This window comes from Kogia breviceps, chromosome 10 (genome assembly GCF_026419965.1).
Source record: "Kogia breviceps isolate mKogBre1 chromosome 10, mKogBre1 haplotype 1, whole genome shotgun sequence".
NCBI classification, from domain to species: Eukaryota; Metazoa; Chordata; class Mammalia; order Artiodactyla; family Physeteridae; genus Kogia; species Kogia breviceps.
Genome location: NC_081319.1, coordinates 77,244,605 through 77,264,440, shown reverse-complemented (window position 1 = coordinate 77,264,440; position 19,836 = coordinate 77,244,605). Strand labels below are relative to the sequence as shown.

General features: G+C 52.9%; 1 protein-coding gene across 4 annotated transcripts; it reads left to right on the top strand.

Annotated features, from left to right (window-relative positions):
* Positions 1-6,568: 6,568 nt before the first annotated feature.
* AARS2 (alanyl-tRNA synthetase 2, mitochondrial) lies at positions 6,569-18,799 on the top strand. Of its 4 annotated transcripts, XM_059076508.2 has the most exons (22): positions 6,569-6,834; positions 7,468-7,659; positions 8,197-8,342; positions 8,547-8,714; positions 9,294-9,438; positions 11,585-11,730; positions 11,930-12,038; positions 12,411-12,449; positions 12,525-12,636; positions 13,089-13,222; positions 13,676-13,820; positions 14,056-14,228; positions 14,351-14,464; positions 14,563-14,703; positions 15,395-15,532; positions 15,632-15,741; positions 15,889-15,997; positions 16,294-16,416; positions 16,666-16,776; positions 17,342-17,425; positions 17,539-17,649; positions 18,096-18,799. In XM_059076508.2, exons 1-22 carry the CDS (start codon positions 6,592-6,594, stop codon positions 18,258-18,260), a joined length of 2,958 nt encoding a protein of 985 aa, XP_058932491.1. In that variant the 5' UTR covers positions 6,569-6,591; the 3' UTR covers positions 18,261-18,799. The 4 variants fall into 4 exon arrangements, 2 of the variants coding, with proteins under 2 accessions (XP_058932491.1, XP_066862424.1); XR_010835111.1 differs by lacking the exon at positions 15,632-15,741 and having other exon boundaries at positions 6,574-6,834; XM_067006323.1 differs by lacking the exon at positions 16,294-16,416 and having other exon boundaries at positions 6,574-6,834.
* The last annotated feature ends 1,037 nt before the right edge of the window (positions 18,800-19,836 follow it).

Sequence of the window (19,836 nt, the reverse complement as noted above, 5' to 3'; positions counted from 1 at the left end):
TTAAAGATGACTTTCCAATGTCTTCTGGCCTCTATTGTGACTATCTCTTTAACATAATTTTAAAATGTTACAGGCTAACACTCTCTTGTCTCTTTCTCCACATTAAACAGCAAAGCTTCCGAAGGAGGGAGGGTGGGAGGAGCCATATATACATACACAGATTTTTCATTATGTTTTTGTTTAAGGTTTGAGATTTAAGATTTGAGCCATGATACTAACTAAGGCCGTTAGATGAGATGAGGGCCTATTGGATAGTGTTTAGCACTCAAATACGGGCCAAGGTTCAGGACTTCAAACATTTCCCTGCAAACACCCTTACTCGTGCCTGCCCCCCTCCCTCCATCACACTCAGGTGGCAGAACTGCAGCCCTAATTACACCCAATAATCCATCTGCTCTGTGCTTGCACCTGAGCAGCTAAGCATGGATGGAGAAAATCCCATTGTGCTGATCAGTCTTAGTGTAAATCGAAGACCTCAAATCTTAAATGAGCAGCCAATGCTACCAGCTAATCCTAGCGCACTTCCCTAGTAAATCTCTCTTTCAAGACAGCAATTTCACCTCTTCACCTCACTGCGTATTCATTAAGGAAACAGATGCTTGAAGGTGAGTCCTCCCTTGCCTTCCCAGCCCTAGATCCATTGACCTATTGCATTTGTATCCAGAGCTCCTCCTTTTATTGTAATGGAAGGAGTGGCCCTGCTTGCGGCTGCAGACTATCCCTCCACTTCGTACTGAGTTTTTCAATCCCTTCAAGTACTTAAAAACTTGGCTACTGAAATGATCCTCTCATTCTCTTGCTTTGTCAGTTTCTTCTCCATACTGGATCATACCCATCTGCATACAAACAAGACTTAATGTTGCAGTTCTTAAAAATAATATGCTGGGGACTTCCCTGGTGGTCCAGTGGGTAAGACTCTGTGCTGCCAATGCAGAGGGCCCAGGTTTGTTCCCTTGTCAGAGAACTAGATCTCACATGCATGCTGCAACTAAGAGTTCACAGCTAAGAGTCCACATGCCGCAACTAAGAAGTCCTCATGCCGCAACTAAGAAGCTTGCATGCCGCAACTAAGACCTGGCACAGCTTAAAAAAATAAACATGCTTCCTAGAGCCCATAGCCCCTTCCAGACTCTACTTTTTTTTTTTCTGCTTCTTTTTCTGCAAAATCCCTCCAAAGTTGTCTCTATTTCCTGTCTCCACCTTCTCACCTCCCCTTCTCACTCCATTTGGGCTTTCTGTCCAACCAGCCCAGTGAAACTTCCCCCACTTTGCCCAATCCATTCATTAGGTCTCTGCTCTTATCTTGTTCAGCCCTCAGCAGCACTTGATACAACTACTCCCTCCTACTTGAACATCATCTTCTCTTCCAGTTTTCCTCCTGACCCCCATGGCTTTCTCAGGCTTCCCTGCAGGGGTCTCCTCTTCCAGCTCCCCAGAATACAGGCCAGGACATGACTCTCCTCTCTTCTCCTCCATCCTGCTCTTCCACTAGGTGCTCTCATCCAGGACCACCAATGTGCCAGTGACTCCCAAATCTATAGCTATAACCCCGATCTTGCTTCTGCACTCCTGACTTTTATATCCAATACTGAGTGACATCTCCACTTGGATGTCTAAACTTAATGTGTCCAAAACAAACTCTTGATTTCCCTTCCACGGACCTGCTTCCCCAGGCTTTCTGAGGTCAGTGAATGGAAACACCACCTACCTAGTTTCAGGTCAGAACTTAGAAATTGGTCTTTTCTCTTTCCCTGCATCCTATCCGTCAGCTACATACATATATATATGCATGTATGTGTATATGTATGTGTATATATATAAATGGTAGCTCTATCTCCACATATAGCCTGAATCCAACCACTTCTTGTCTCCACTGCTGCAGTCCTATCACTTCTTTCTTGGAAAACAACATCCTATTATGCATTCCTGCTTCCCCTCTTGTCCCCATAGTTCATTCTCTCCCAGGGGAAAGATCTTTCAAAAGCATACATCAGATCATGTTGCTCCCTTACTTAAAACCCTCTAATGGAACATTTTATCTGTAAATATATATTCTCCCTGTCTGTGTCCTCTATAAAAACCTAAAACAATGATTAAGGGGCTTCCCTGGTGGCGCAGTGGTTGGGAGTCCGCCTGCCGATGCAGGGGACACGGGTTCGTGCCCCGGTCCGGGAAGATCCCACGTGCCGCGGAGCGGCTGGGCCCGTGAGCCGTGGCCGCTGAGCCTGCGCGTCCGGAGCCTGTGCTCCGCAACGGGAGAGGCCACAGCAGTGAGAGACCCTCGTACCGCAAAAAAAAAAAAAAAAAAAAAAAAAAAAAAAAAAAAAAAAAAAAAACAATGATTAAAGCAGGAGCAATGAGCATCCCCAGCACCCACTTCTGAACTACGGTTTCCCATTAAAAGTAACCAGGATTTTTGGAAATGGCTGATTCCAAGTCTGGGGTAAGAAATGTCTGGGGTTGGCAAACTTTTTTCAAAGGGCCAGACAGTATTTTAGATTTTGCAGGCCAAGAAGCAAAATCAAAGATATTATGTGGGTACTTATATAACCGTTTAAATGTAACCGCTTAAAAATGCATGAGGACAAACCCGAGCATTGCGACCCTCGAAGGTTCACTAATCCTTGAATTTCCGATCCCAGGAGGCTCCGACCCTTCCAGCCCCGCCATCTGCTCTCCCAGCTCTAGCTGGGTTCCAGAGAGCTCCGGGAGCCGCTCCCCTCCCCCGCCGCTGGTCCTCACCACCTTCGCGTCTCTTAGCAACAGGCCGACGCAACCTCCACCCTCCCTAGACTCTGGGTGGGGAGGAGGGGAGCGAGCACGCATGCGCCCAAGGAGCTCCCGGCTCCACCCACCCTCTCCGGGAGAAAGAGGAGCTCACTGGAGCATCCAAGCCCAAGGGCCTGGTCCCAAGCCAAAGTCCGTGTCCACACTCTTCCCACAAGTCCTCTACCACACCCTGGTAGAGGAGAGGCAGCAACAGCACCACCATGGAGCCTGGTAGAAATACAGAATTTCAACCTCACCCCAGACCTACTAAATCAGTGTCTGCATTTTTAACAAGATCCCGGGAGATTCCTATGCATATTAACGTTTGTCAAGCATTGCTTTCACAATAAAGCTTTGCTTTATTTAAGGCAAAGCCATAAATAAATACATGGGGGCTTCCCTGGTGGCACTGTGGTTAAGAATCTGCCTGCCATTTCAGGGGACATCCCTGAAGCCGATCCCTGGTCTGGGAAGATCCCACATGCTGTGGAGCAACTAAGCCTGTGTGCCACAACTGCTGAGCCCGTGTGCCACAATTACCGAAACCTGCGCACCTAGAGCCCGTGCACCACAACGAAGAGTAGCCCCCACTCCCCACAACTAGGAAGAAGCCCACGCACAGCAATGAAGACCCAAAGTAGCCAAAAATAAATTTATTTAAAAATTAATAATAAATAAATACATCAAAATAGGAACACCTCTTGTAGGTTGAACTTTTAACCTAGACCCTAAAATACAGCCTTTACGATTTACAAGCGGAAGTTCCCACAGCCGAGTTCCTTATGCTTAGCAAGGGTGAAAATCCCCTCGTGTCTCCTCTGACCATCCGTCCAGGATGGAATGTATCACTGACCTCAGGTTCCTGCTCTCAAAGTCAATGGGGAAATCAGGAAGGCCAATTTCCATTCCCAGTGTAAAGGCATTACTTCTTATGAATAATGTGGAAAGAGAAGGCTCAAAGAATGGGCTCCTTGGACTTGCCAAGATAAGTAAGTCAGACAGCAACATAAGGGCAATTCCATCCCCAGGGAAGGCAGTACCCAAACCCTGCTGAACAGCTCCCAGGAGACAGACCCTACTTCCATTTTAAACCCCCAAATGAAATTTCTATTATTTTTAAGACACATGAGAACTCCTAAGAGAAGTTCTGAGGTCAGTAACTTCCCACTCTGGTGAGTTGTCTCCATATTCATCTATCTTGGGAAACTGCAGAACTTAAATTTAACTTCCTCATCAGATGACAGTGGCAAATCAGAATAAGCACATCCCAATCCTAGAAGAACCACTTTGCTTCACTGGGGAATATCAAAAGGAAGAGACTGACTCACCAGAGCACACCACATTCCAAAAAAAAAATCATTTTTAATGGCAAGGACAAAATAACAAGATGGGGGGGGAAACATTCTTCAAACAGAGAACCCAAAATACCCATTTCTAAAAATCCATGATACATACTACAACATGGATAAGCCTTGAATTATGCTAAGTGAAAGGAGCCAGTCACATAGGACCATATATTGTATGATTCAATTTATATGAAATGTTCAGAATAGGCAAATCTTTAGAGATAGAAAGTAATTAGTGATTCCCTAGAGCTGGAAGGGCTGCAGGAATTGGGGGTTAATAGCTAAAGGGTATGGGGTTTCTTTTGGAGGTGATGAAAATGATCTCAATATTCTAAAAGTTAGATAACAACTGTGAATGTACTAAAAGCCATTTGAATTGTGCACTTTAAGTGGGTGAATTGTATGTTATGTGAATCATATTTCATTAAAGCTGTTTGGAAAGAAAAAATCCATGGCTCCACTCTAGATGCACAATAGTCTAAAAACATGGAGCTCCTACTATAATGCAAAGACTTTCTGGGCAAAATCTGAAGGGGGAAAAAAAAAGGTGACGTCAGTACTGGGTAGAGGCCCTTACTAGATTTCTCTAGCAAAACACGCACATCTCAATTTGGGGAAGAATTCCACAGTCTTGTCTCAAGATCATGAATCTCACAGAAATCCCCATCTGGCTTTAGGTTCCTGTTCCAAAAATACTGGAAAAACCAACAGGCAAAACACTTTCAAAACAACACCTTTAATCTGCGTGGGCAAGGGAAGAAACAGGATCACAGGATAGATGCCATGGGTTCTGTCAGAATACAAAGTTGAGAATTCATTATCACTATAGAAACTCAAGTCCAAAAAAAGACTACAAATTCCCCAAGGAAACTGTCTTCAAAGTCCCCGAAAAACATAACTCACAAAGAATGGTGGCCAAAAGAGCTCAGCTGTATGGCTGAAGCCTTAGAGGTAATCACACTGACCTCAGCTCTGCTGCCCCTATTGGGCTTTAACCTTATCAAATTCTCTTCTCTACCTGCTTAATTTCCCACACCAAGAGCAGAGGGTATCAAGAGAAGCCCGTGAAGAATCTGGCTCCACCCACAAATGCTTGTGTTGGCTTCATGGTCACAGCTGTCACCATGGAGAGTAAGACAGAAAGGGAGGTGGAACAGGTGTCTCTCTTACCCTAAAGCAAAACACACAAAACCCTACGGCACTGGGAGGCTGAGAGAGAGAGAGAGAGAGAGAGAGAAATCTCTTCAGCTATCATCCAACAGCTTCAACCTGCCCTGATGGCCCGGAGTCTCTCTAATCCCCAGGCACATTAAAAGACCAAATGTTATTAAGCAATTAATAATGGAACAGATGCTGCTTGGCTTCTGTGTCTCCGCTAAACTCCTGCTCCAAAGGGCCTGCTTCACTCACTAAGAACAAAATGGCCATTTCCAATGCCAAGGGCAAAAAGAACCAGGAAGTACCCAGCACACTGTCTGACACATAGTAGGTATCAATAAATATTAGTCGAATGACTCTTGAATGAATGCTGATATCACCTCCCTTGGCCATCTCTGCCTTCTTCCCTCAGCCTGGAAACACACACACACACACACACACACACACACACACACACACACACACCACAGAGCTGAATCCACACTTTTCACTGCAACTGTATTTGTAACCTTGCAAAATGAATAAACATAATTGGATAAACAACAAGGTCCTACTGTATAGCACAGGGAACTATATTCAGTATCCTGTGATAAACCATAATGGAAAAGAATATGAAAAAGAATGTATACATATGTATAACTGAGTCACTTTGCTGTGATTAACACAGCACTGTGTTAATTAACACAGTTAATTAACACAACACTGTAATTCAACTATACTTCAATAAAGCACTGTGTTAATTAACACAGTTAATTAACACAACACTGTAATTCAACTATACTTCAATAAAAAATAAAGAAAAATAAAAGTAACATGTAAAGGAAAAAATTAAACATAATTATCACTGCTATAATATAGATTTCTGGAGAGCAGGGATTTTTGTCAATTTTTTTTTTTTTTTTTTTTTTTTTTTTGGTCTGTGTCTTGTGGCTTGCAGTATCTTAGTTTCCCCACCAGGGATCCAACCCGGCCCCAGCAGTGAAAGCTCCAGAATCCTGACCACTGGACCACCAGGGAATTCCCTGTCAGTTTTGTTACTAATGTACCTTAAGCGCCTAAAATAATGCCTGGCACACAGGAGCCTCTCAATGAATATTTGTTGAATGCCAAATGAATTAAGGGCCTACTGTGTTCCAGGCCGCTTGTGTTAGATGGACTCTGGCAGGCGCCTCCTTCCCAATCACCTCCACCCGGAGGCAGAAGCTGCTTTGACTCCTCCTGTAGCCAGGGGTCGCTGTAGGAAACGTCTGGCCTCCTCAAGTTACCTTCTATCCTCGCACTGCCCTTTGACCCCGTGAAGTCATTGCCCCGAGTTAAGATGGCGGCGTCGGTGGCAGCTGCAGCCGGGCGACTTCGGCGGGCCATTCGAAGGTCGCCGCAATGGCGGGGCCCCAGCCGTCGGGCGCTCTCATCCGAGGCACCTCCAATCCAGGCCGCGGCCGTGCGGGACGCCTTCCTGAGCTTCTTTCGGGACCGCCATGGCCACCGCCTGGTGCCGTCCGCTTCCGTGAGGCCCCGCGGCGACCCCAGCTTGCTTTTCGTCAACGCGGGCATGAACCAGGTAGGGGCTGAGCCACGCTGATCCGGGCGGAGTTTGTGACTTGTTCCTTAGAGAAAGGCGTTGCGGGATTGGGCAAAAGAAGCGAAGGGCGGAGCTCCTAGCTTTCAGGGGGAAGAGGGCTATGCGTGGTTAGGCTTCGAGATTGGGGCGCAAATTAGGGCTTGGAGAGGGCTCCACCGGGCAACTTCTGAGTTGAGGTTGAGTTTTAGGTCCAGGAATGGCGGGTGTGAAGTCCCGTGGGGGAAGTCTGGCTTCATTTATTAGTTCTTTAAGTAAAGATAAGTCATTCATTAAAATAAATGTTGAGCACATGCTATGTGCTAGACTGTGTTCTCTAAGCTTTTGACTTTGAGCACCACTTACCCTCTCTAGACTTGCTCTGTTTCCAGCCACCAACACATTCCTCCTTTTACCTTGCTTATTTTACTAGCAGAGTGTCTGTTTCATGATTGATTTACCCCTTGTCTACCCAGACACACCAGAAATGGGTGCCCCCACGCTCCCAGTCTGCCCCCCTGGCCCCTCAGGGGCACGGTCAGCCTTCACTCTGAACTACCATCTTTCTCCACATCCTCCATGTTTCCCTTCTGCTGAGGGTCTGGGATACCTCTCTCGCCCTTCACCTGTTTCCAGTTCAAGCCAATCTTCCTGGGCACTGTGGATCCACGAAGCGAGATGGCAGGCTTCCGACGTGTGGCAAACAGCCAGAAATGTGTGAGGGCTGGAGGACGCCACAGCGACCTGGAGGATGTGGGCCGAGACCTTTCCCATCATACCTTCTTCGAGATGCTCGGCAATTGGGCCTTTCGGGGAGTATATTTTAAGGTGAGTCTCCAGGAAGCCCTAGAGTTAGGAAAGGGTCAGTGGTCAGCCAAGAAAGGGGTCAAGGTTAGTCCTGTCTCCACTGTTAGAGTCTGCTTAGGGAGGGCTTCAGAACAGACACAGGCAAAGTGCTAGATGAACACTTACAATAGGAATGTGTCTCGTTTCCCTGATTGGGTTGTAAACTCCTTGAGGACCAGGACTATGCCTCCTGCCTAATGGCTGGTCAATAATTATTGTATGAATAAATGGTGAGACAGCAATACTGAAGTGAAGGAGTTAAAAATCATCCCAGGCTAGGGTGGATAGAGGATTTCATGGAGAAGGTGAGACTTGAAAGAAAATAGGATTCAGAAGAGGGAGGAGGCTTTCTATGCAGGAAAAACTCAGAATTAGAAATGGTCATGGCTTGTTCTGGAAACAACGTGGGCAGTGGAAATGGTTTTGTCTTAAGCCGAGGGCTGAACTCATGTGGCTTGATTGGAACTTCAGTGGGGCCTTCTTATCCATTTTCCTCTTCCCAATGGGTTTGCACTGCAGGAGGAGGCTTGCAGCATGGCCTGGGAACTGCTGACTCAGGTCTATGGGATCCCTGAGGACAGGCTCTGGGTCTCCTACTTTGGTGGTGACCCCAAGGCTGGGCTGGGCCCGGACCTGGAGAGCAGGGACATCTGGCTCAACTTAGGGTGAGTCCACCCCCACTTATGTCCGCTCCTGGAGCACAAGAGGACTGGAAAATAGAGACTACCAGAGAGTCTCAGCATATCCCGGGATACTGTAGGGTCAGCCTTGTTCCTCCTCCTGCTGAGCTTAATGGAAGGGTTCTCCTGGCAGAGGGGGTCCCAGGTTCTGCCTTTGTCTCCCCACCACCCGTCTGGCTTCCTTCCCAGGGTGCCTGCCAGCCGCATGCTCTCCTTTGGACCACAGGAGAACTTCTGGGAGATGGGGGATACTGGCCCTTGTGGGCCCTGTACTGAGATTCACTATGACCTGGCTGGTGGGGTGGGAGCCCCGCAGCTGGTGGAGCTTTGGAATCTGGTCTTCATGCAGCACAACAGGTAATGGGGTGCGAGAGCAGGAGGGAAATCCCTGACTGGAAGTGAAAAAGTCAGCAGTCAGGACACTTTCATCCATTTTTTATAAAAACAAACACTTAAACGGCATTTACAATGTGCCAGGTATATTTCTAAACACTGTTCAGATAGTAATTGATTTAATCCTCGTCTTTGCCCATGACGGTTGAAACTAGTCGCTGCTGCTCTCCAGACTCTGCTCTCTTATATGATGGAGTTGAACTTGATGATCTCTTAAAATTTTCTACCAGCCTTGACATGTCTCTTTCTAAAGCAAAGAATTGTGTCCCAGAAAGGGGATGCCTGGGTCCAGGCAAGGGCCCAAGCAGAAGGTGAAGGTGGAGATCACTCTTTATGAGAAAGGACAGGACCCGAGGCCATCGTCATGACCCAAGGCCATCATCATCTGCTTGTGGGGGTGGGGGTGGGGGGATGATACTGCCCTCTAGTTCCTCCCATTGTCAGCCCCCCAGGACCCTCCCCCATCCCTTTATGCCACTTGAGCGTCTGCCTCATACCTGTAATCCTGTGGGGGACCTCACCTTGCACACCTTTCCTGGCCAGAGAGGCAGATGGAAGCCTGCAGCCCCTGCCCCAACGGCACGTGGACACAGGAATGGGCCTGGAAAGGCTGCTGGCCGTGTTGCAAGGCAGACGCTCCACCTACGATACCGACCTCTTTTCCCCATTGCTCAATGCCATACACCAGGTGAGCCCACCTCTTCCCTTCCAGAAGCCCCTCTGACCTGCTCTCACCAGTGCTCACTGCTATTGCTTTCCATCTTTGTTGAGAGCTCAGAATATTTTCTTGCCTGTGGGGTCAGTGACCAGCCAAGGATACAAAGGTGTCAGACGTGAGGCTCCGATTCATATTTACTACCTGATATTGCTCCTAACTCCTTCCTTCCTTCATTTATTCAAAAAATATGTGTTGAGTGCCTACTTTGTGTTAAATCTTTGTGCTTGGTTCAGGAGATACAGCAGTAAAGAGAAAAGAGATCATGGAGATTACATTCTAGCCTAAGAAATAGGTAATAAATAAATGTATTAAAGAACAAGATAGCAGTTTACAGATTGTGAATAGGCAGTAAACCTGGGTGATAGTAATTGGCAGGGGACGAGGTAGAGAAGAATCTTAGATGACATGTTTGGGGAAGGCTCACCAAGGAGATATCTCTGAGCTGAAACCTGAAAGAAGAATCAGCCACAGGAAACTCATTCCAGGCAGAGGCAACAGCTAATACCAAGGCCCTGATGCCGGAAAGGAACAAAAAGTGACCAGCCAGCTAAAGTAGAATCACATGGGATACAGTTGGAGTGTGTGTGGGTTCGCTCTTGCTGTATAATAAACCACCTAACATTCTGTGGCTGAAAGCAACAAGCATTTATATAGCGTACGAGACTGTGGACAAGCAATGTAGGCTGGGCTCAGCTGGGTCACTCTTGGTCCCGTATGAGCTCACTCATACATCTGTGGTCAGCTGCTAGGCAGCTCTCCTTCTGGGAGTTGGCCGGCTGTCAGTTTAGGGCTATGGCAATGACCGGGTTGTATGTCTGTCATCCAGCAGGGTAGCTCGGGCCTGTTCACATGACAGCTTGGCAAGGTTCCAAGAAGGAGAGTGGAAGCACATGAGGCCTCTTGAGGCCTGGGCTCAGAACCGTGTCATTTCCACCACATTCTGTTGGCCAAAGCAAGTCACAAGTCTAGCCCAGATCCAAGGGATGGAGAAATAAATTCTGTTCCTTTATAGGAAACACCTGTAAAGTCATGCTGCAAAGTGGCATGCACACAGGAAAGGGAAGGATTGTGGCCAATTTTGCAAACAATCTACCACAGAGAGGAAGGCAGGAGTCAGATCTTGTGGAGCCTTGAAGTCCAAAGTGAGTCTTTTATTCTGAATGTGGTGAGATGGGCTCCAAGGCAGGAGGGGCTCGATATGATTGACACTTTTAAAAGGCCACTCCTGTTGCCGTGTGAAGGATAGGCTGGAAGGAGACCAGAGTAGAAGCTGAGAAACCAATTGGGAGCCTATTTCATAGTTCAGGAAAGATAATAGGGTGTGGCTTAGGTTGGTAGCAGTGGAAGTGGAGAAAAGTAGGTTAATTTGAGAGATCTCATGGAGGTAGACACAAAAGGCCCCACTGATGGACTGGATGGGGAGAGGAAAGAAAGTCAAGGCTGGCTCCCGAGTTTTTGACTTGAGTAATGTGGTGAATGGCAGGACTGTTTATTGAGAGGGGCAAGCTTGGGGAAGAGACAGGTTTGGAGCTGGATGAATCAAACACTCTGCTTTGGAGCACAGCTTAATGTATTCAAAGCTCACACACTCCTTCCCTGCGCCCATAGAGGCTGTAGAGGCAGCTGTGGGGAAAGAAGAGCACCTGGGTGGGACGGTCTTGGTTCAAATCTCGGATCTGCTCTTGAATTGTGTGCCCTTGTAGAACTTAGCTCCTCTGAGTCTCACTTTCCTCTTTTTTTGTTTGTTTTTATTTTTTTCACTTTTTTGGGGTCTTGTCTTGTCTTTTTTTTTTTTTTCTTTTCCACTTTCCACTTTCCAAACACCTCCCAGAACAGGAAGTTTTAGGGATTAGACACCATATCATTCAAGTACCCACCCCGTTCTGATTATAGAAATTCAGTAAATGATCACAGATGTGCTCCTTGTCTGTGCTGAATGTGGGCCCCAGGAGGCAGGGACTGGCTCTCTTTCACCTTTGAAGCTTCTCTGGCCCAGGCCATTCCAGATGCGGTCAGCTTTAGGGCTGAGGGCAGATGCTCCAGGAGTGATGGAGAGTGTCCCTCCTGGGCCAGGGCAGGCAGGGCCGGCAGCCATGTCTCCTCTCCTGCTTCCCAGGGTTGCGGGGCACCCCCTTACTCGGGCCGGGTCGGGGCAGCAGACGAGGGGCACACAGACACAGCGTACCGTGTGGTGGCTGACCACATCCGCACGCTCAGCATCTGCATCGCTGATGGCGTCTTTCCTGGGATGTCTGGTGCACCGTGAGTCTGGAAGGGCTACAGCAGGGGCAGGGACTGCTGGGGGTTGCAGGGGAGAGGAGGGAGGAGATGGAGAGGTGGGTCCGGTTGAGATAGCAGGAGGAGGGGGAGGCGAGCACACACTCTGGACCTTGCCCTCCCCTCTCCCCTCCCTGCTGGCCAGGGGCTGCTGGGGGCTCATCTGGGCTCTGAATCCTTCTAGGCTGGTACTTCGTCGGATCCTCCGTCGAGCCGTGCGGTTCTCTACAGAGTTGTTGCGGGCACCACCTGGCTTCCTGGGCAGCCTGGTGCCTGTAGTGGTGGAGACGCTGGTAAGGGCAGAGCTTCCTCACTTCCCTGGGCCTCCCTGGGGTCTCGGGGAGCCTGTTGCTGAGCCCATACAGTGCCCCAGCCTGCGTTTCCCACCTTAAATGTCCAGCCCAACGTCCTCTCAGTGGGCTTACAAAGAGCAGGGAGCCTTCAGGAGGCCTTCTGGCCCAGGCTGCTGAGCCTTTGACCTCGGGACCCCCTTCTGCCCGTATCAGTCCCCCTCCCCCCATAGAAACTGTTCCGCATTTGGATCCTTCCCCGTCCATCAGCCTCTCTGAGTCTCCATGGCAGGTGTCCCCAGGGAGGCCCAGGGTGGAGGTGCAGAGTGGGCTGGTTGCTTTTGACATCTCCTCAGCCCTGTCTGCCGCCCCCAGGGAGGTGCTTATCCAGAACTGCAGAGGAACTCAGCCCAGGTAATGGATTTGGTGGGGGAGGAAGGGGCTTCCTCTCAGGAGACCCAGCTCCAGCCCTGCCCTGCCCCCATTCAGATAGCCAGCCTGGTGTCAGAGGATGAGGCGGCCTTCCTGGCCTCCCTGCAGCGGGGTCGGCGGATCATCGAGCGGACCCTGAGGCGCCTAGGGCCTTCCGATGTGTTCCCTGGTGAGCAGGGCACCTGGTTGAGGTGTGAGGGACCCACTTAAGCGAGCCAGGCCCAGACCTCACATCCCGCCTCCTCCCCCATGTCCCTCTCCCCATACTCTCTCTCAGCACCTCCCTGCTTCTCCTCACTTCGTGCTGCCCAGCTGGCCCTGCCTCTGGTCTCTGCTTTCCAAGGCTGGCTTCATGCTGAGAATGAGCTTCTCACCTCCTTTGAAATGACATATGGCAAGGGAGGACCCTGGGCTACCCCCAGCTCTGGCTTTGGGGCCTGAAGGTGACCCCTCTCCCAGGCCTGCCCAGTGTGGGGAGGGGGCACTTGTGCTTGGCACCCAGTGGCTTCTGTGTGGTCAGAAAAGCCCTGGCCCTTACTTCTCCCTCACTTCTTCTCCCTCCCTCCATCCTGCCCCTCCTCCCTCAACACCCCTTCCATCCCTCATCTTCCTTTCTCATAGCCGAAGTGGCCTGGTCCTTGTCACTGTCTGGGAACCTGGGGCTCCCCCTGGACCTGGTGGAACTGATGCTGGAGGAGAAAGGAGTGCAGCTGGACTCTGCTGGACTGGAGCGGCTGGCTCAAGAGGAGGCCCAGGTACAGGCTGGGGCACTCCCACACAGGGCTCTGCTGGGACACATCGGCCCCTTCCCCAGCCCTGAGTTTTGTAGGAGGAGCTGCAGCTATCGAGGGAAACAGGAGTCTGAGGTAGGGTCTGTCCCCTCACTCAGGCCTCGCTCACAGTCTGTGGAGGGGAACGGAACGCTAGTTCAGTGAGCCACACAGTAGCAGAAGGGGAGAGGCCAGCACAAGGTCCTAGAGGGGCTGTCGGGGGCGGCAATGGGTGAGGGAGGCCGGTCCTGAGACCCCTGCACGAGGGGTGGTTCACCAGCCAGCCCAGGGTCTCTGGCAGCCAGCCCAGCCTTAGGGCTTATTCCAGAGGGGGTGCAGGGTTCACACAACTGTGTGGCAGGGACAGGGCTCTCCGGAGACTCAAGTCCCGTTGCGCTCTCCGTGCACCCCTTCCGTGTACACACGCCTGTCCCACAGCACCGGGCACGGCAGGCCGAGCCAGTTCAGGAGCAGGGATTGCGGCTTGACGTCCACGCGCTGGGGGAGCTACAGCGCCAAGGGGTGCCCCCAACCGACGACAGCCCCAAGTACAACTACTCCCTGCGACCGAGTGGCAGTTATGGTGAGAGCCTAGACTGAGGTGGGTGGCCACGGGCTTGCCTGACCATGATTGGGAAGGACGCCAGAGACCAGCTACCAGGCCTGTGCCTTCCCTGGGGTAGCCACTGGGGTTCTCTGGGGGCCCCGGCTGGAAGTGCCCCCCAGCCCCGTGCCTGTTGACTTCAAGGAAGGCACAGACCCATATCCTGCATCCCAAGCCCCTGCCTAGCACTGATAAGCATTCTTGGCCCTGGCAGAGTTCGGCACCTGTGAGGCCCAGGTGCTCCAGCTGTATACAGAGGACGGAACAGCCGTGGCCTCCGTGGGGGAAGGCCAGCGCTGTGGCCTCCTCCTGGACAAAACCAACTTCTACGCCGAACAGGGAGGTCAGGCTTCCGACCGAGGCTACCTGGTGCGGGTGGGATTGCAGGTGAGGCCCCCCAGCCCCCCTCACACACACAGGCCCCTGCAGGAGGCAGACCTGAGCCAGAAGGGAACCAAGGGGAGGGAGAGGCTACAAGCACTCAGTGTCTTGGCCCTGCCCTCCCCCAGGATGTGCTGTTCCCAGTGGCCCGGGCCCAGGTCTGCGGAGGCTTCATCCTGCATGAGGTGGCGGCCCCTGAGTGCCTAAAGGTGGGGGACCAGGTACAGCTGCACGTGGATGAGGTGAGGACCCCACCCCTGCTGTTCGCGATGTCCTGCAGCCCCTTTTCTCTCCCCATCCCCGCCTACACCCAGGACCCTGGGTGACAAAAGTGTTTCAGGCCTGGCGTCTGAGCTGCATGGAGAAGCACACAGCCGTCCACCTACTAAACTGGGCACTGCGGCAGACCCTGGGCCCTGGCACAGAGCAGCGAGGGTCCCATCTCAATCCTGAGTGGCTGCGCTTCGACGTGGCCACGCAGGTGAGCAGGGCACAGAGGAGCAGCCTTCAAGTGAGGCGACGGGCTTAGAGGGAGTCTGGTAGTGTGGGAGTTTGGCCAGTAAGGGGGCCTGGGTTGCCTCTCGTTCAGTCACTGGGGGGCCTTGGGTGGGGGGCTTCCCATCAGGCTCCTGCTGCACCAGTGAGGGTTAGGCTAGCCAGTGTGTGGAGCCATCCCTTCACCTCCAGCCACCCAGCTTCCTTGTCCCTGCTGTCACCCAGGCCATTCTTGCTCAAGCTGAGCTGCCCTCTCCCTTTACTGCCATCCTATCTCCTTGTCCCTCTGGCTCAAATGCTCTGGGAAGTGCTCTCTGACTAAATCTCGTTCCACTTGGTTACTCCTTGCTCCTGCGTCTCCCCCATCCTGTATTTCTCTTCCACTGGCTGACCCTTGTTGTAAGCTCCCTGAGTCCAGAGCCTCCATCTTCTGTCTCTTCATCAACTTCCAGTGCCTAGTGAAAGGCCTGCAGCTTCCGATAGACCCAACCCCCAGGTAGCTTTCTAAAGAAAAGCATTGTTAGCTCCACAAATGTGTATTGAGCACATGTTATGTACTAACCCCTGTTCTAGAACCTGGGGGTAGTTCAGTGAACACTGACTGCTTCTTCATGCATCACTCCCAGGCATGGGGCTGACTGCCTGTTGGTCTGTCTGTTTCCCCCCAACGCCCCCAGGCCCCATTGACCCCAGAGCAGCTCCGGGCAGTGGAGGGCACTGTGCAGAAGGCCGTGGGGCAGGATGAGGCCGTGTACATGGAGGAGGTGGCCCTGGCACGCACTGCCCATGTCCCTGGCCTGCGCTCTCTGGATGAGGTGCACTGGGGGAGCCCACGGGGTGGAGGTTGTCTGCCCAGCCCCCCACCCTCCCCTCCCCTCAGGCCCCTTAACAGACCTGTGCCCTGTCACTGTCAGGTATACCCAGACCCTGTGCGGGTGGTGTCTGTGGGTGTGCCTGTGGCCCAGGCGCTGAACCCAGCCTCCCAGGCTGCACTGCAGACTTCTGTGGAGCTGTGCTGTGGGACGTGAGTCACTCCTCTCTGCCTGCTCTGGCCTGGGGCCCTGGACCTCCTCCCTTCCCTGGTCTTTGGAGCCACCAGCCCCAGCAGCTCAGGCTGCTCTTTTCTCTCCCGTCGCCACCCGGGCTTCCTCCTCCCTCCCTCTGCCCACAGGCACCTGCTACGCACAGGGGCTCTAGGGGACCTGGTCATCATTGGGGAGCGCCAGCTCGCCAAGGGCACCACCCGCCTGCTGGCCATCACTGGGGAGCAGGCCCAGCAGGTCAGCACGCCAGCAGGGCCTGGGAGGCTTCTGGGTGTGGATGGGGGCCAGAGAACACACAGCTGACGCTCTCAGGCCGGGGGATGCCCAGCAGCAGACCAGTGTTCATGCCTGAGCACCAGGATGGCCCTACCAGCTGCTGGCAACTGGCATCTGTTGTGATTATTTGGTACCTTGATGGGTCCTGATTGTCCAGTGTTTCTAACTTGGTCCTGCCCAGCAACGGGTTGAGAGTGCCTGTCTCGGAGAGGGAAAGTAAGCCAAGCAGTCCTGACCATCCGGTTCCCTCCCTGCAGGCCCGAGAGGTGGGCCAGAGCCTGGCCCAGGAGGTAGAAGCAGCTGCGGCACGGCTGAGTCAGGGCAGCCAGGATGTGGTGGAGGCTCAGCGGCTGTCCAAGGACATGGGACGACTCACTGATGTGAGGGCCTCCCCCAGCATGGAGCTGTCCCCTCCCTCTCCTGGCCATGTTCCTTTCTCCACGCATTCCTGGACCCTGCCCATCTCTCCCCAGCATTCCTGTTAGACTTCAGCTGGCTCACGTATTTGTCGGTTGTCTGCAGGGTGGGATGTGGTGGGTGTGGTCTCCTCCTCGGCCTCGCTGGTGGTCCCTGCCTCAGAGACCGTGGCTCAGGGAGGGCAGGGATTGTTGTACTGCTTCTGACCATAGGCCGTGGACACTGCCGTGATGCCCCAGTGGCAGCGGCGGGAGCTTCAGGCCACACTGAAGGCGCTACGGCGGCGTGCCAACACTGCCGTCCGGAAACTGGAAATGGGGCAGGTAAGAGGAGGTCCAGCTGCACCCAGGGGGGCAGATACCAGGCACACCCAGCAAGGGTCAGAGATGCTCTAGCATGCACGCTGAGAAGCCTCAAAGCCTGGCAGGGGGGTGGGGGTGGGTGGCAGCTCCTCCCTCTCTTGCCAGCTGAGTGCCATCATCAGGCCATTTCCCCACTTCTCTCTCTGCCAAACTGGGTCTGTCTCCCAACTCCCAAGTCTGGCTCAGACTCTCCCTCCAGGAAGCTGACTTGATTGCGCCATTCAGCCGTAATTGCTCCTAACTGCTCCCCCTCCGCCCCCTCTCACCCATCTGTGCTCCAGCCTTAGTTCTTTCACCTTCAGCGGCTTATTTGTAGGGGCCTGGAGTGATGAAAGGGTGGAGGTGAGAGGGGAGAGGAAGGACACAGGGGGGACCCAAAAGAAGGAGGCCATTCTAGGCAGAACCCCTGGCACCTTTGCTGGGGGAAGGGGGCCATGGGAGGGGATTTCTGGACTGGGGCTCAGTTCAGAAGTGGGGGCTGATTGCCTCCCAGCCCAACCCCCATGCTGTCCTTCCTGCCTCACAGGCTGCACAGAAAACCCAGGAGCTGCTACAGCGGCACTCGGAGGGGCCCCTGATTGTGGACACAGTTTACGCTGAGTCCCTCTCAGTAAGTGTTGCGATTGGGGGTGGCCCCAGGGTCTGGGGAGGGGAAAGTCCTGGCAGGGAGGAAGCTGGGAGTCCAGGGAGCTATGAGGTCACCATCTCCCCTCCCTTGTGCAGGTGCTGGTGAAGGTGGTCCGGCAGCTGTGTAAGCAGGCGCCCAGCACATCCGTGCTGCTACTCAGCCCCCAGCCTCTGGGGCAGGTGCTGTGTGCCTGTCAGGTGGCCCAGGTAAGGAAAGAGGGCGGGCAGCTCCCACCCCGCCCGTCTCCTGGTCCAGCTCTCTTAATTCCACACCTTTTATTCCTCCCACACGAGGGAGCCACAGCGAGGTAGAGGCCATCTCTGCAGATACCCCAGGGTGGGGATAGGACCACCTCCTTCTTCCTAACCTCCCCTCTCCCACCCCACCCGCGAAGGCACCGAAAGACTCCCTAATTCCCACCACGCCACCTCCAGGCTGCACATTTCTTGCGAACAGGTAGCAGCCATTCATCAACCTCCACTCACTCATTCCCAGCCCGTCCCTCTCCTGTCTCCTCGCCTGATTACCCCCACCGTGTGCCCGGCTTGGGAGAGGGTTCTAATCGCCATGACTCCACTCTGAAAGGTACATTGAGTGGATGGTGGCAGGGAGGGCTGCTCTGCATCACTGCCCCTTCTGTTTCTGCCCCCAGAGTGCCACGCCGGCCTTCACCGCAGAGGCCTGGGCGCTGGCTGTGTGTAGCCACATGGGGGGCAAGGCCTGGGGCTCTCGAGTGGTGGCCCAGGGCACTGGAAGCACTGCTGACCTGGACGCTGCCCTCAGTACAGCCCGAGCCTATGCCCTCAACAAGCTCTGATCCAGGCTCACTCAGGAACTCACAGAGACTAAAGAGACAACAGACAGGCCAGTGCCTGGAGCCCTGAAGGAGCGAGCAGAACCTCCCCAGAAGCTAAGCAGAGGACTAGAGGCTGGAGGCCAAGCAGCTGAGCCGAAGAGGACTGCCCTGGGCTGGGCTCTGAGTGGACACAAGAAGATGTAGGCTGGGGAAGGCAGAAGTCGGCCTGGCAAAAGGCCCCCGCTAGTTGAATGTGAACACGTGGCTGTCCTGTGATTGTTCATTAAAAAGTATTTCACAGAGGATAGGAAGCTCCAGAAGGTTCTTTCGCCTAAAAAAGAGCAAGCTTTCCCCTCCCAGCAACCTGGAATGGGTGCCCCATGACTAGTCTGACCCCTCACACTGGGCTGAAAGGCCACCCGGCATCCAGATCAGAGCTCTCCTCATCGCCACAAGTGCTTGGACAGGCCCTCTATGCCAGCCTGTTCTGGGCGCCCACAAAGGCCTCCCTGGCCACCAAGATTCATTAACTGTCACATAAAAGTCATGAGAGCCAGGTAGATCCTCTCTGGTGTCACTTATTTCATTAACAACAACTTCTCATTTTAATGAAGTCTCTGGTGATTTGTTGATAAAATGAGCTAACAGGTACTGGTCAGTTGCTGAGAATGTGGCAAGAACCAACCAGACTTCCTGCCCGTGTGGAGTTTGCTTCCAGTGGGGGAACAGCAATGAAGAGAAAGAAGAGGGTGTCAGACAGGGATGAGGTCTGCAGAGAGAGTGGAACTGGAGAGTGGGAAGGTGTGGGTGGCATCTGGAGAAGGGTGTGGGTGGCATCTGGAGAAGGGTGTGGGTGGCATCTGGAGGAGGGTGTGAGCCACATGGACCTCCAAGGGAAGAGCCAGTGCAGGGGCCTGAGTGGATAGTGAACAGGCAGGTGGCAGGCCTTGGGGTCAGAGCAAGCCTACTCTTTTCAAACAAGTTGCACAGTACCTGCCCCAAGCCAGAGCTGAAGCTGAAGCTGAAATTGGCAGCCCAGAGCAGGAGGAAGCCAAGGGATGGAGGGCAGCCCTCCTCCCCTACCAAAATGAATCCACCCGGACCAAGCCAGACACGGGAGCTCCACGTCTGTTCGCAGATCTCTATCACTGGATGAAAGAAGGGACCTCAGGGGACCCATCTCCAAGGTAGAGGCTCCCTGGCCATGAAGTTCTGTGGCCATTTGGTCAAAATTATTAGACCAGAGCAGGCCCTCCTGACATCATTTCCTGCATGATTTCTTATTCTAAGTGAGGCAGCAGTGATTCGTTCATAAATCACTGATGAGGGCTTGAAAGGGACCTGAATTCTTGGACCCTGGCTGCTTGCAGCCCTGAGGAGTTGCAAAGCTTTCCCTTGGGATTTTGGCAACTGCAGCAGTGGCCACTGTTCAGTGGTGCTCAGCAAAGACCTGTCTCTAGGGCTTCCCTGGTGGCGCAGTGGTTGAGAGTCCGCCTGCGGATGCAGGAGACACGGGTTCGTGCCCTGGTCCGGGAAGATCCCACATGCCGCGGAGCGACTGAGCCCGTGAGCCATGGCCGCGGAGCCTGTGCGTCCG